General features: G+C 35.8%; 1 protein-coding gene across 2 annotated transcripts; it reads left to right on the top strand.

Annotated features, from left to right (window-relative positions):
- The first annotated feature begins 1,255 nt into the window (after positions 1–1,255).
- znf330 (zinc finger protein 330) lies at positions 1,256–13,109 on the top strand. 2 transcript variants are annotated; one of them, XM_067404295.1, is made up of 10 exons: positions 1,256–1,544; positions 1,776–1,902; positions 5,574–5,593; positions 5,723–5,793; positions 6,579–6,655; positions 8,927–9,053; positions 9,165–9,269; positions 9,358–9,404; positions 9,484–9,601; positions 11,245–13,105. In XM_067404295.1, exons 2-10 carry the CDS (start codon positions 1,783–1,785, stop codon positions 11,508–11,510), a joined length of 951 nt encoding a protein of 316 aa, XP_067260396.1. In that variant the 5' UTR covers positions 1,256–1,544; positions 1,776–1,782; the 3' UTR covers positions 11,511–13,105. The 2 variants fall into 2 exon arrangements, with proteins under 2 accessions (XP_067260396.1, XP_067260397.1); XM_067404296.1 differs by lacking the exon at positions 1,256–1,544 and having other exon boundaries at positions 1,551–1,902; positions 11,245–13,109.
- The last annotated feature ends 14 nt before the right edge of the window (positions 13,110–13,123 follow it).

Raw genomic sequence — 13,123 nt, 5'->3', positions numbered from 1 at the left:
TTAAAGGTGCTAAAGAGGATGTTTTGTTTTATACATTTTTGCAATATTACTTGAAACTGTCTTTACTAACTGATAAAAGACTATTTATTAGGTGCACTGGAAGGAATAATATTAATATACATCATCTGTGCACGAGGTAGGGCCTTAAAAAAATCAGCCAATCGTTTACGCGATCATCGCATAAATGATTGGGCCTCTGGCTTGTCAATCACTTCCATGACGTTCCTTGTGAGAAACTTTCCACACTGCGCCGCATGCAATGTTTTTGTCCGGAGACAGGAATAACAACTGCAGATTATGAGTTACCTGCGGTGAGTCCGACATAATGAATCCACTAACACGACACAGCGAATGCCGGTGGTAAACACTCATGTTCCATAACTCGTGCAGGAGTTTTGGGAGGCATTCCCTCGAAATTCTTACGCATGCGCTCATTTCAAAAACTCAGTAACAGTCTTTGGTTTCTCAGTCGACAAAAAGATCCTCTTTATCACCTTTAAGTACAAAATTAGTGTGTGAAAACAGAGCACTTTAAGTACATTATAGAAATGTACTTTTTTTTCCACCTGGGGTTGTTGGAGAATAACACAAGATAGAATTATATATTAAGCAATCATGGACTCAAAACGTGTTATTTTGTAATTTAATAATAATAACAAAAACAATATAAAAAGTGTCCGGAATGAACACTGCAGAACAATCGCGTGATAAGAAAGAAAGACGCTGATCAAATACTGTAACTTTGCATTTTATAAATTAAATATGTAGATTAAGAAAAAACAGGTGCAATAATATAAATATGAAAAATATTATAATATATAAATATTATAATCGAATCAGTGACTCGGATCTCCTATCAAACGGCTAAACTGCTGAAATCACTGATTCGATTCGTAACGCTCCGAAGCATATATTGTTGGAAAGTCGTTATTTTTTGCCGCACAAAAAGTATTCTCATCGCTTTATAATATTAAGATAGAACTACTGAACTGTTTTAGATATGTTTTTAGTACGTTTATGGATCTTGAGAGAGGAAATGTCATCGCTGTGAATGCAGGCCTCACTGAGCCATCGGATTTAATCAAAATATCTTGTGTTCCGAAGACGAACGAAGGTCTTACATGTGTGGAACGACACGAGGGTGAGTAATAAATTACATTATTTTCATTTTTGGGTGAACTAACCCTTTAAGTAACAGTGTATGAAGCGATTTGGTAGAGTATCTGGCAACCGTTCCTTTAGGGACAGTTCAGGACATGTGCGTTGCCCTCCTCTGTGATGGAGCGGGACTGCATCAACTATAATTCTTCTAAATAAATACACAATATGGGTTTTAATATATATACATATTTTAATAGGATATATCTGTATTAGATTACAATCTAAACATTTTCCGCCACGCAAAAGGCACTAAAGTAAATGTTTGTGGAACTGATAACAGCGCCTAATTACGTTTCCTACCGGTACGATTTACTGTTACACACACGCACCGGGATCAGCTGTGATCAACTGCCTGTTATCTACGTGGTTAAACCCTTATCCCGGTAAGTTTCATACGACAGACACCGTCGATTGTATGGTGTTGAGCTGTAAATAAAAACAGACGTTTTTGTAAAAGTGACTGTTAAGCTGAGATGTGTATTAAAGATCATTTATTGAGGTGTCGGGTCACTCGTGTAAGTTCAGTGGAAATCAACAGGAAATCGCACCGTGTTTCATCTTGAATCGAGTAACGTTAAAGGTGTCAGATTTGCATTCTGTCTTTGATATTGGAGGTGAAAGATGCCTAAGAAGAAGACTGGAGCTCGTAAGAAGGCCGAGAGCCGAAAGGAGCGAGAGAAACAGAGTCGAGCCAATAGAGAGGCTGTTGATGTGGCCAAACACCCATGTAATGGAACCATGGTAAGAGTCTTTCATACTGCTTCGACAGATTATTTTAATAAAAAAACATTTCAAAAAGGCTTTCAAATAATTTCAGATCTCATGCTCTTCTTTTAAACTTAAAAAAGTGAATTTACAAAACTGGAACCTTTTAGGTCTTCGAAATGTTACTTTATTTGTATTTTCCAAAAGAAAATGAAGCATATTTAGGATTTTTATTATTTACATTATTATTCAGCACACCCTCCTATTCAAATTCTCATTAATTATTATTATTTTTTAAATATATCTTAGGAATAATACTGTAATAATGTTTACAAATGGACAGTTCTTGTGTTTTTATGGAATATCACATTATTTATTATAAATTATTTATTCATGACTTTAAAGGGTTAGTTCACCCAAAAATGAAAATACTGTCATTTATTATTAACCCTCATGCCGTTCCACACCCTTAAGACCTTTGTTAATATTTCGGAATGCAAATTAAGATATTTTTGTTGAAATTCGATGACTCAGTGAGGCCTGCATAGCCAGCAATGACATTTCCTCTCTCAAGATCCATGAAGGTACTAAAAATATATTTAAATCAGTTCATGTGAGTACAGTGGTTCAATATTAATATTATAAAGCGACAAGAATATTTTTGGTTATATAGTGATGTATAGTGATGGCCGATTTCAAAACACTGCTTCAGGAAGCTTCGGAGCATAATGAATCAGCGTGTCGAATCAGCGGTTCAGAGCGCCAAAGTCACGTGATTTCATCAGTTTGGCTGTTTGACACATGATCCGAATCATGATTCGACCAAAAATATTCTCGTCGCTTTATAACAGGGATGGACAACTCCGGTCCTGGAGGGCCAGTGTCCAGCAGAGTTTAGCTCCAACCCTAATCAAACACACCTGAACCAGCTAATCAAGGTCTTTAGGATTAGTAGAAAGTTATAGGCAAGTGAGTTTTTATCAGGGATGGAGATAAACTCTGCAGGACACTGGCCCTCCAGGACCGGAGTTGTCCATCCCTGCTTTATAATATTAATATTGAGCCACTGTACTCATGAGCTGATTTAAATATGTTTTTAGCAACTTAATGGATCTTGAGAGAGGAAATGTCATTGCTCCCTATGAAGGCCTCACAGAGCCATCGGATTTCAACAAAAATATCTTAATTTTCATTCCGAAGATGAACGAAGGTCTTACAGGTGTGGAACGATATGAGGGTGAGTAATAAATGACAGAATTTTCATTTTTGGGTGAACTAACCCTTTAATCAAAGTTACTTCGCCTCCTTATAGCAACGCCTCTTCTCTGATGACCTGATTTCTGCCGTGAGGGCGGGACAACCTGTCACTCACATAAGATCAACCAATACCAAACCACAACTAATCAATTCCTCATGGGAAAAAAAAGCCCCGCCCTACATTTGTTCTTGTTTGAGAAGCTGTTTCACTCTCTGATGTACGTCCTAGTAGGACTATCGCACTATCTAAAGGCCCTTTCACACTGAGCGCGGCGTGATAAATCGCTGTACATCTGATTCACACCAGCCCGATAGATGGACGAGAATGCATTTTTCCTCATGTATGTATCTCGCTGGTTTTTCCATTTGAATTTAACCTCATCTGCTGCACAACATACAACAGTAAAGTAAGATAAATAAAGTTTGGTACTACACCAGAAATATATACAAGGCTTAACAAGAATTCTTTTGACCAAATACATCATAAAATAATATAATCAAATCTGGGTAACAGGTGCATTAGAGCTACAATTAGCATCAAGCTACACCTCACAATTTATGAGGTTATTAATGTTTTTGCTCAAAACCCATCTCAAACCATCATCAGTGCTTGTAATAACTTCCGATTGTGATCTAAAGTGGATTTTGGTTATATAATGGACAGACATGCATTATTTGTAGTGTTTTATAATGGACTGAGTTTGCTACACCCGCTTAGCATTTTTCATGTAAACATCCTTTATTGTTATAAAAATACCCTGAGCCGCATGATAAACACATACAGAACCCATACCATCATAATCACATGTCTATTTGGCTTCATGTTTCGTCTGTTGAAACGTTGCTCTCAGTTATTTATATAAAGAACGAGGAAGTCTACAGGACGTCATCATCGGGAAGGGCAGGAGTTATCGCGTAATATGACTGACCGATCTAGAGCGAATGAGCGCTCTCATGAAGAAAACAGACACACAGCGCTCTGTACGCGGTTTCAAGCTTTTCAGATCATACACAATTCAGTGGAAAATGAATAGAAACTATATTCTGCATAAAGAAATATGAAGTAAACGTGAGAAGAAATCTCTTGAGACACCAGTGATAATAAAAAAATCCATTCTCTTCTCTCTTCCGAGGTACTTTTCTTTGGTGTTTTTCCCAAATGTAATTAAATGGCATGTTTAATTGCAGGTTTAAGTACACAATTTTTGTTGTGCCACGATCGATCATGCATGGTGTGAATAGCTTAATTGCTAATTATGCTCAGTGTCTGTGAAAGACCTTTTAAAGGGATAGTTCATCTAAAAATGAAAATTACCCCATGATTTACCCTCCCTTAAGCCATCCTAGGTGTATATGACTATCTTCTTTCAGTCGAACACAATCAGAGTTACATTAAATCATGTCCTGGCTCTTCCAAACTTTATAATGGCAGTAGTTAGAGGATGAGATCCACCCATCATAAAAGATAACCACACAGCTCCAGGTGGTTAATAAATGCCTTCTGAAGCAAATAGAAGTGTGTGTGTGTATGAAAAATATCCATATTTAAAACTTTAAAAACTTAAATAACTGGCTTCCAGCAGATGGCCGTACGCATGTCAACTTAGGGCAAAAGAGTAACCTGTCACAGTGTAGGAGCATCGTAAGCTTGCGTACGGCCACCTATCAGAAGCTAGTTGTTTATTTATTTTTTTAATATGGATTTTTTTTTTTTTTTACACAAACACTACTCTTCACTTCGGAAGGCCTTTATTAACCCCCTGGAGCCGTGTGGATATCTTTTATGATGGATGGTTGCACTTTTTTGGGCTTCAAAATCTCAAAATCCTCTATTTTCTGCCATTGTAAAGCTTGGCAGATTGTCATCTCAGATTGAGTTTGTCTGAAATAAGATATTCATATAGACCTAGGATGGATTGAGGGGGAATAAATCATGGGTTAATTTATATTTTTGGGTGAACTATCCCTTTTAAGATTATTGCAACTTACGTTTCATGCCGACTTAAAATACAGTATGAACCAATACTGCTGTGGTGGATAAATATTTTTTCAGCACATTATAGTAAAGTGAATGGGATTTCTTTTCATTGCAATAATGAGAATTGGGAGGAAAAGTGCTTGTAATTCATGGTAAATTTTGCAATCTTATAGGTACTAAAATAGACTTAAGTTTTTTTTTTTTTTTTTTATATGCAACTTAATATTTCTTACTTCTTTCTTTTGTGAGATATGACCCAGACATGTTAATGACAGAATAGATCTCCTGAAACCTATCTTTAAATTACATTAGGGTCCATTGGAAATTTCTAGCAAAACTTGGATGTAACCTACAGGAAACATTTTTGACTGGTGTTAAGGCTGTTTTCAACATGTTTCAATTTTGCTCCAAGTTGCTTTTCTGTTGGTACGTAATGCACTGATCCAACCCTTTTCTTTTTTTAACTCTTTAGGAGTGTGACAAGTGTCAAAGGTAATTTGATCCATTTATGATTTCTGTTTAGAGTCAGAATCATTACTTTACCTTACGTAATGTGTCATAATACATAATTACCTTTTCTAATAATTTTGAATAATTCATAATATTTCTTTCTGTTGCCAGGAGACAAAAGAACAGAGCATTCTGCTATTTCTGTTCTTCGGTGCAGAAACTTCCCATGTGTGCACAGTGTGGTGAGTTTGACTTCCTCCTTTTGAATTCTAACACACCCTCTATCCTCATTATAATTGACCACCATCATTTTCCACTAGATAGTGCTTTTTTTTCTGACAAATGTTGCTCAGTTGCTGTCTGTCCAGTGTTTTGAAACTTGCCTGTCCAAGCCTGTACAAGCATTGTGAGGTAATGTGTAAAAAAAATCAGGAAAAGATAATATTTGTTTGTTTTAAGCACAAATGACAAAAACCAAAAAATAAATCTGTAGCCTGGAAACAAAGTATGACTGCTTTTCACACGCGAGGGTCACAGAAGCAGCAGTAAAAAAAAAAGTATCAGCATTGTGAGTTTCAGGGGAAAAACAAAATAAGAATGGTATCATACAAGAGTTTCCCAAAAGGGAGGATACAGGATATCCCACACAAATATTTTAAGCTGTGATTGTCAGTTATCATCACATTTTGTGCGTTACACAAAAAGTAGCAGTATGTTTCTAGAAAATTAAGAAATTCAATTTTTTATATTGTATGTTTCGTATATTGTATTGTTTCGTCAGCACTTGACCCAGTAATAGTAGCACTTACCTCGATTTCTAGTTTCATTCCATCTATTTGTGTATTAAAAAAAATAAAAAAATCCTTGCTACGAGCACTTTACTGTCATAACTGTGACTTCACTCAGCACTTACATACTGTTGTTCTCATGTTGACTTGATTGATTCTACTGTTCTCATTTGTAAGTCGCTTTGGATAAAAGCGTCTGCTAAATGACTAAATGTAAATGTATGTTTCTTTATTCAAAGGCAAAACGAAATGTATGAAGTCTTCAGACTGTGTCATCAAACATCCTGGCATTCACAGCACTGGAATGGGCATGGTGGTAAGTATGAACATTACTTTAAACGTTGACTGCAAACATCCTCACAGATCTCACATTTTATACCTATTATGCTAGAAATGACGATCCAAAGCAGCAGATGCGATCCAAGCAACTGTCATTGAGATGCATGGGAATGCTAACCAGTAGCTTTCTTCAGGTGTTATGGCACATTTCAATGTGATTTAAATGGATTTCTATGACATTTTGTGGAATATTTATTCATTTATATAATGAAGGGCATGGTTTGTGTTTGTCATCACATATTATGAGTAGTTGCTAAATTATTCAGGATGCGTCTCAATTAGCTCCCTAGTTCAGTAATCAGGGCACTGATCAGAGTATTTTAAAGATTTAAGCGCATGGTCTGAATCGCACAGCACAGGTGCCCTCAGGACGTGTCTGAATCCACTTTTGCTGGTTTAACGATGGGACTATATTACTTACGCACCCTTAAATAACTGACCATTGACTTTAAGACCAGGTTTTTGTTGGTCAATGGCGCAGTTGTTTTCAGTTGTCTCAAAATAGCAACACGCCAACAATGCGCCTGGACACACCTCGTTTTCAGACCAGCACACCCATGGGCGAGCAGATTGGGTATATTAAGTATATTTAAAGGCACAATATGTAATATTTTGCAGTAAAATATCCAAAAACCACTAGGCCAGTGTTATATATTTGGTTCACGTGAGTACTTACAATATCACAAATATTTCCAACTATTTGTAAATTGTGAGAAAATTGCAATTTTAACCAAGGCTCCGGGACAAGTGAGGAGTCGCCTGTCAATTGCGTCATACCCGCGTTACCCTCGGTTTCCAGTTTTATATTGTAGAAACCATGGAAACACCAAAGATGCTTTAATACATCACATGTTTAATGGGCAAGGGAACAACTGTTTTGATACATTTATAGACAGAAAAACTAATGGTTGTTATAGCTCAACATAGTCATTATTTAAATCTCATTTTTTGCGGGTACCATGCTTTACCATGCCTCAGAGAAAAACACTATTTTGTCAAGTAGCTAACATAGCATAATCAGATGCAGCTTTATTTTTAGTAACAGTAATACAGCATTTTCTCCATCATACAATATGTTTTAAAAATAATTGCATTCCCTTTATCAACACAAGCCATCCAGCATTTAATATGATAATCTAAAATCGATCTATCTTACTGCACTGTGTCTCAAACAAGTGTCTCGCAGCAGCCGCGGAGCGAACGCACAGAGTAACATTAAAACATCATATTCAACACACTCAAATGTATCTAATATGATAAACAGAGCTGTGTTACCTCATACTCATGACCAGAAAAGCGGAAGCGGCACCAGCGACTGTGGCATAATAAAAGTCCTGCTGCTCGTGAGGCGCGTGTTGATCAATCGCTCCAGCGGACTCGTTCAGCTCCACAACACTCGCTCCTGCTCTGCTTCATACTACAGTAACGTTATTAATCTCATCCATGAACATGATTTCTACCCAAGTCCTATCCCTATTCTTTTCCACCGGTTGCGAGGGAAAGACCTTAAACTTGGCGTCATCAAGCTACGCCTTTGTTTTGAATTGGCCTCTAGCGACCTCTAGTGGGCAGAAAATTTTACATATTGTACCTTTAACCACTTGCAAGCCAAACACACGATCGCTGTCCAGCAGTCGTCTTCGTGAGGATTTGAGTGTGCAGTTAAAAACTAGCCTAGAGCGCCATCTTCTGTTAAAACTAAGCTCAGAATCGATTCAAGAGAGAAAATGTTAGTTTCATTGTATCGTTCGAGAATCGCTGTATTCTCCCAGCTGTAACATATATGCAGATATGATGATTCATGACCCAAGGATCTACAGAGCTGATTGAGACACACCCAAAGTTTCTTTTACAATCCAAACTTTTTACCAGTTATTTGAAGTCTGTGCACAAATGACTTTGAAAAGTGAAGTTCAGAGAAAGAACTGCTGAATTTGTTTGATTATTTTGTTATGTAATGCAGTGAACTTCAATCATTACCCCAAATACTATTTGGGTTCATTGAATGAGCAAAAGACTCTCTGTCTGCGTTCTATTTCCTGTTATTTCAGAAAAATTTTTTTGTCATTGTATTGAGCTGAGGCTTGCATCTTTATTGAAGAACAAACTGAAAACTTTGACATGAGCTCTTGCAAGTAAAACTGAGATCATTCACTCTCATCAAGATTGCTTTGAGTGACCAGACTGACCACAGAAGAACCTTTGATTGTGGCTTTGTAGCTAATGCAGTGGTGTTTGTGACAATCAGGGGGCCATATGTGATTTCTGTGAGGCCTGGGTGTGCCACGGAAGGAAGTGCTTGAGCACCCATGCCTGCTCCTGTCCTCTTTGTGATGCAGACTGCATTGAATGCGACCGCAGCGTTTGGGAACACGGTAAAGAGCAAGAGTTCATGTCTAGTAGTGTACAAACCATTACTGTTACGTAAAGCACTTTAATATTGTTGGGGAAACCAATAAAATCTGGTTTGCTTGCATAACGTATAGGTGGCCGCATTTTCCGCTGCTCATTTTGCCACAACTTCCTGTGTGAGGATGATCAGTTTGAGCACCAGGCCAGCTGCCAGGTCTTGGAATCGGAGACTTATAAATGTACGTCTCATTTTGAAAGGTTTGATGAATATTTTAATTCTTGAAACTGACTTTTTGTAACTTTTAATAACCTTTGCCCCAATTTCAGGTCTATCCTGTAACCGTCTTGGTCAGCACTCTTGTCTCCGATGCAAGGTTAGGATTTTTATCTGTCCGTTTTGCTTCTATACAAATTTTGTTTGGACAAACTGTAATTGAAATCTTGTCGTTCTAGGCTTGTTTCTGTGACGATCACGCTCGAAGCAAAGTGTTCAAGCAGGAGAAAGGCAAGGCTCCGCCGTGCCCAAAGTGTGGACATGAAACCCAGGAGACCAAAGATCTCAGCATGTCCAGTGAGTGCCGTCTGTTTTGTTTAAACTCTATTTTGTGAGATTCAAATTGAGACATTTTATTTTGTGTAGTGTAGGGTTGCACAATTATTCAAAATAAAATGAAAAAAAAAAAAGTTAAAATTAAATATGACATTTTTTTAATTCAAATACACTGTAAACCAAATAAGTTGGGCTAACTCAAAATATTTTCAAATTGAGTTATGATGTTCCCAATTTTAAGTAAGCAGAACTATCAGGTTTTGAGTTTGTAGTACTCATGCATGTTAATTGCTCAACTTGAAGTACTGAGTTAGCTAACTCATACATTTTGATAGCAATTAACATAAAATATTTAATTAGGGTTATAAACTTATTTATTTTGAATTCTTGCAAATCAAATTAGTTATTTAATTCACTGTAAGTTGTCAGAACTCAAAGTTGAATGAGAATTTTAAGTTAAAAAACTCAAAGTTTAAGTATGGTTTTTATTTGCACTCATACATTTTATTGTTCTTAACTTGGAATATTTGAGTACAATAATTTATACATTTAACTCAAAACCATCATGTTATCTCAATGTAAATATTCTGCTAGCTGTAACAAACTAATTTGCTAACATGTTAACAATAGCATAGTATAGTGCAACTTAATGAATGACTACAGCAACTGAAAACATGTAACTTACCTGTTCCCAAACAGCAGCATGCGTACAGTACCACTCTCCAAAACCCCACATTAACAGAAACTCTTCTAAATTAGTATAACAAAACATTTATCACTATTAAATCTCCCTTAACATTTAATCTTGCATAAAAAAACATTATATAACACTTAATTTTAGCATGTACTCTCCCTTTGGAGTGCCATGTGCAAAGTAAGTTGGGAAATAGAAATCCCAGCCCAGTTTCAGTTAAACTTTTGTCTAAATTAAAAGAAATGAGTTCATACAACTCAAAATAATGACTTAAAGAGATTAAGAATAATGACAAAATAATTACTTAAACTATATCAGTTCTGTGAACTTAAAAGAAAAATTTTCTAAATACTCATAACAGTTAATTTGACTCAACTAATTTTTTTAATTTAAGCTTGCCCTACTCAAACCAATTAAGTATTTTGAGCATTAGGGTTTACTGTGTAATTATAGTTTAGTTTAGTTTTTATGTGGCATATAAAATTTCATATTCATTTTTATTTTTAATAACACTAATAATAATAGCTCTGTTTTATATTACTGTAGTATATTTTATGTTGAATGGCTTCCAAAAAATAACTGAATAAAAGTAAAAAAGAATTCACTTTCATGTCCATGTACAATGTGAATGCAAAGTGAACTTGGCTCTTTTTCACTTTTGGGATCTGAGTTTGTTTGCTTATTTTAATTTGAAAAAATTATAATAGCTTGATAACATGAGGGTGGGTAAATATTTTCAGTGTAACATAATACAGAATGATTATGCAGCTCTTTTTTTGTTTACGTCTGATCATCTAAGCAGCTAAATATGTTTTCATTTTTCTTGCCAAAATACAGTACATATCAAAATAATCACAATTTTACTTTTTTTGACAAAGTTGTGCAGCTCTAATTCAGCTCCTAATAGTAGTTTTGAGTGGCAGTTTTGTCTGTGGTACTAACTGGATGATTTTGCCTGATGTTCTTGCAGCCCGAAACCATAAATTTGGCCGGCAGAGTGGTGCAGATGAAGATGGATATGGTGCATCTGGCTACAGCTCCTACTGGAAAAATGTAGAGTCTGGAGGGGGATACCAAGATGAGGAGGATATTGAGGAGGACGATGACTTTGACGACGATGATGATGATGAAGAGGAAGAAGATGATGATGATGAGGAGGAGGAGGAGGAGGAAGACACTCCTGAGGTTGAGGAGTCCCTCTCTAATCTGAGCTTGGGAGCAAGTGGAAACACCTAATAAAAAGATGTAGATAAGAGTCAGAAATTCAGATATAGAAAACGTGAGCTGTGCGGTCACAAGCGTCAGATATGTGGCCAGGTATTAATTAAGGTTTTCTGCTTAATGAAATGGAAATTGCATTGATATGAATGTGCAATATATCTGACATTTTTGAATTGCAAATATATCTGAAGAAATATTTTTAAAAGTCAGTCGTTTTGTGTATTTTTTTTCAATGGAATTTGTGCTTTACATGATAATAATGCAGACTCCACTTCACAGCTCTCATGACACCTACACACATTTTATTTTTATTTTTCGTTTTATTGGTTTCTAAGGAATGTACAAGAACAGTGCGAGGGTTTGTGAAAGTGACGTGCTGAAAATGTCACACTATAAGAAATTCATGTTCAGAATTTCACACCAAGTGGTCTATTTTGTAATGCATTAACAGTAGACCTACTAATCGCTTTGTATTTAATGCATTCACACCAGTAGGTGTCAGTATTAAGTCAGTTTACTAGCTGCCGCTTCACATCAAAGCTGTTTGTTTCTTTGCTGCTTTTTTTTTTTTTTTTGTTCAACCTCCATCTAATACACACAATAATATAACAGACATTCTATGATTCAGTCTCTGGATTTTGCTGAATATTGAATATTTTTCCCTACACTCTCACCTCAATAGTGTGCGTGCGTATTATGTTGTTTTGCTAATTTTATGTTTAGGTTTTATAAAGCGCCTTCAGCATTGACTAATGCACGAAATAAAGAACTTAATTTTATTATTAGCACTAGTAGTTAGGGAGAGTGGGGTAAGATGAGCCATTTTTTTTACTTATGTGGTCCTCTAGATAAGGGAAAATTAGTCAATTAAAGTAACTTCAGGATGTTTCCTATCATTTTAAATGATCAGAATACATCTATGACTAAGGGTTCTAAAAATATGGCTTTTTATATATATATATATTTAAAAAAAAAATGTTCCTGTGGCTCAATTTACCCCAAGTTAGGGGTAAGTTGCACCATCTGACTGAATCTGAATCAAACCCATGTGAAATTTTAAAGATAATTTACCTTTAATAATCATATTTAACTTAACATAAAACCAGCCAAATGGAGTTAAAATGAGAATTAATAAATCACAAAGTATTTCTGCATTGTCAAACATGTTAGGGACTACAGGTGGAAAGATGTATATCTGGTTTGTATCTGAGAATGATAGTGTATTTGTACACTGTTCCTATCAAATAAATGAATGAAATAAAACAAATGATAAACTAAATCAGTTGCGTAATATTGCATTGAAATTTTATCAGTTAATAAGAGATTTAATCTAACCTACGTGCCTTATGGTGGGGTTGGTTAGTTAAAAAAACAACTAGCTAGCTTAGCAATTCAGGCAAATATTTAGCTAAATGATTGGCATTTCTTCATCACCAGAAAGTTATTATACATTGACAAAGACTACTTATTGTGCCAAAAACATTGTTAATAATAGAATGTGCTCAAGAGAGTGTGCAGTTATAGTATCTTTGCCCTAATTCACCAAAATGGGTCATAAATATTTTCAGACCTGGACAAATTTGCTTTGGTGTAACAGCCATTACATCTGTCAGGCAAAATCTTTACTT

Source organism: Chanodichthys erythropterus, chromosome 12 (genome assembly GCF_024489055.1).
Source record: "Chanodichthys erythropterus isolate Z2021 chromosome 12, ASM2448905v1, whole genome shotgun sequence".
Taxonomy (NCBI): domain Eukaryota; kingdom Metazoa; phylum Chordata; class Actinopteri; order Cypriniformes; family Xenocyprididae; genus Chanodichthys; species Chanodichthys erythropterus.
Note: the sequence above shows the minus strand (reverse complement) of the source record. Positions and strands in the feature narration are given on the sequence as shown.

What these genes read in the sequence shown, in the direction of transcription:
- znf330 (XM_067404296.1), top strand. Translation starts at nt 1,783, where the DNA reads ATGCCTAAGAAGAAGACTGGAGCTCGTAAGAAGGCCGAGAGCCGAAAG. An exon ending in CCGCAGCGTTTGGGAACACG is followed by an intron (nt 9,054 to 9,164) that starts GTAAAGAGCAAG and finishes CATAACGTATAG; the next exon opens with GTGGCCGCATTTTCCGCTGC. An exon ending in ACTCTTGTCTCCGATGCAAG is followed by an intron (nt 9,405 to 9,483) that starts GTTAGGATTTTT and finishes TTGTCGTTCTAG; the next exon opens with GCTTGTTTCTGTGACGATCA.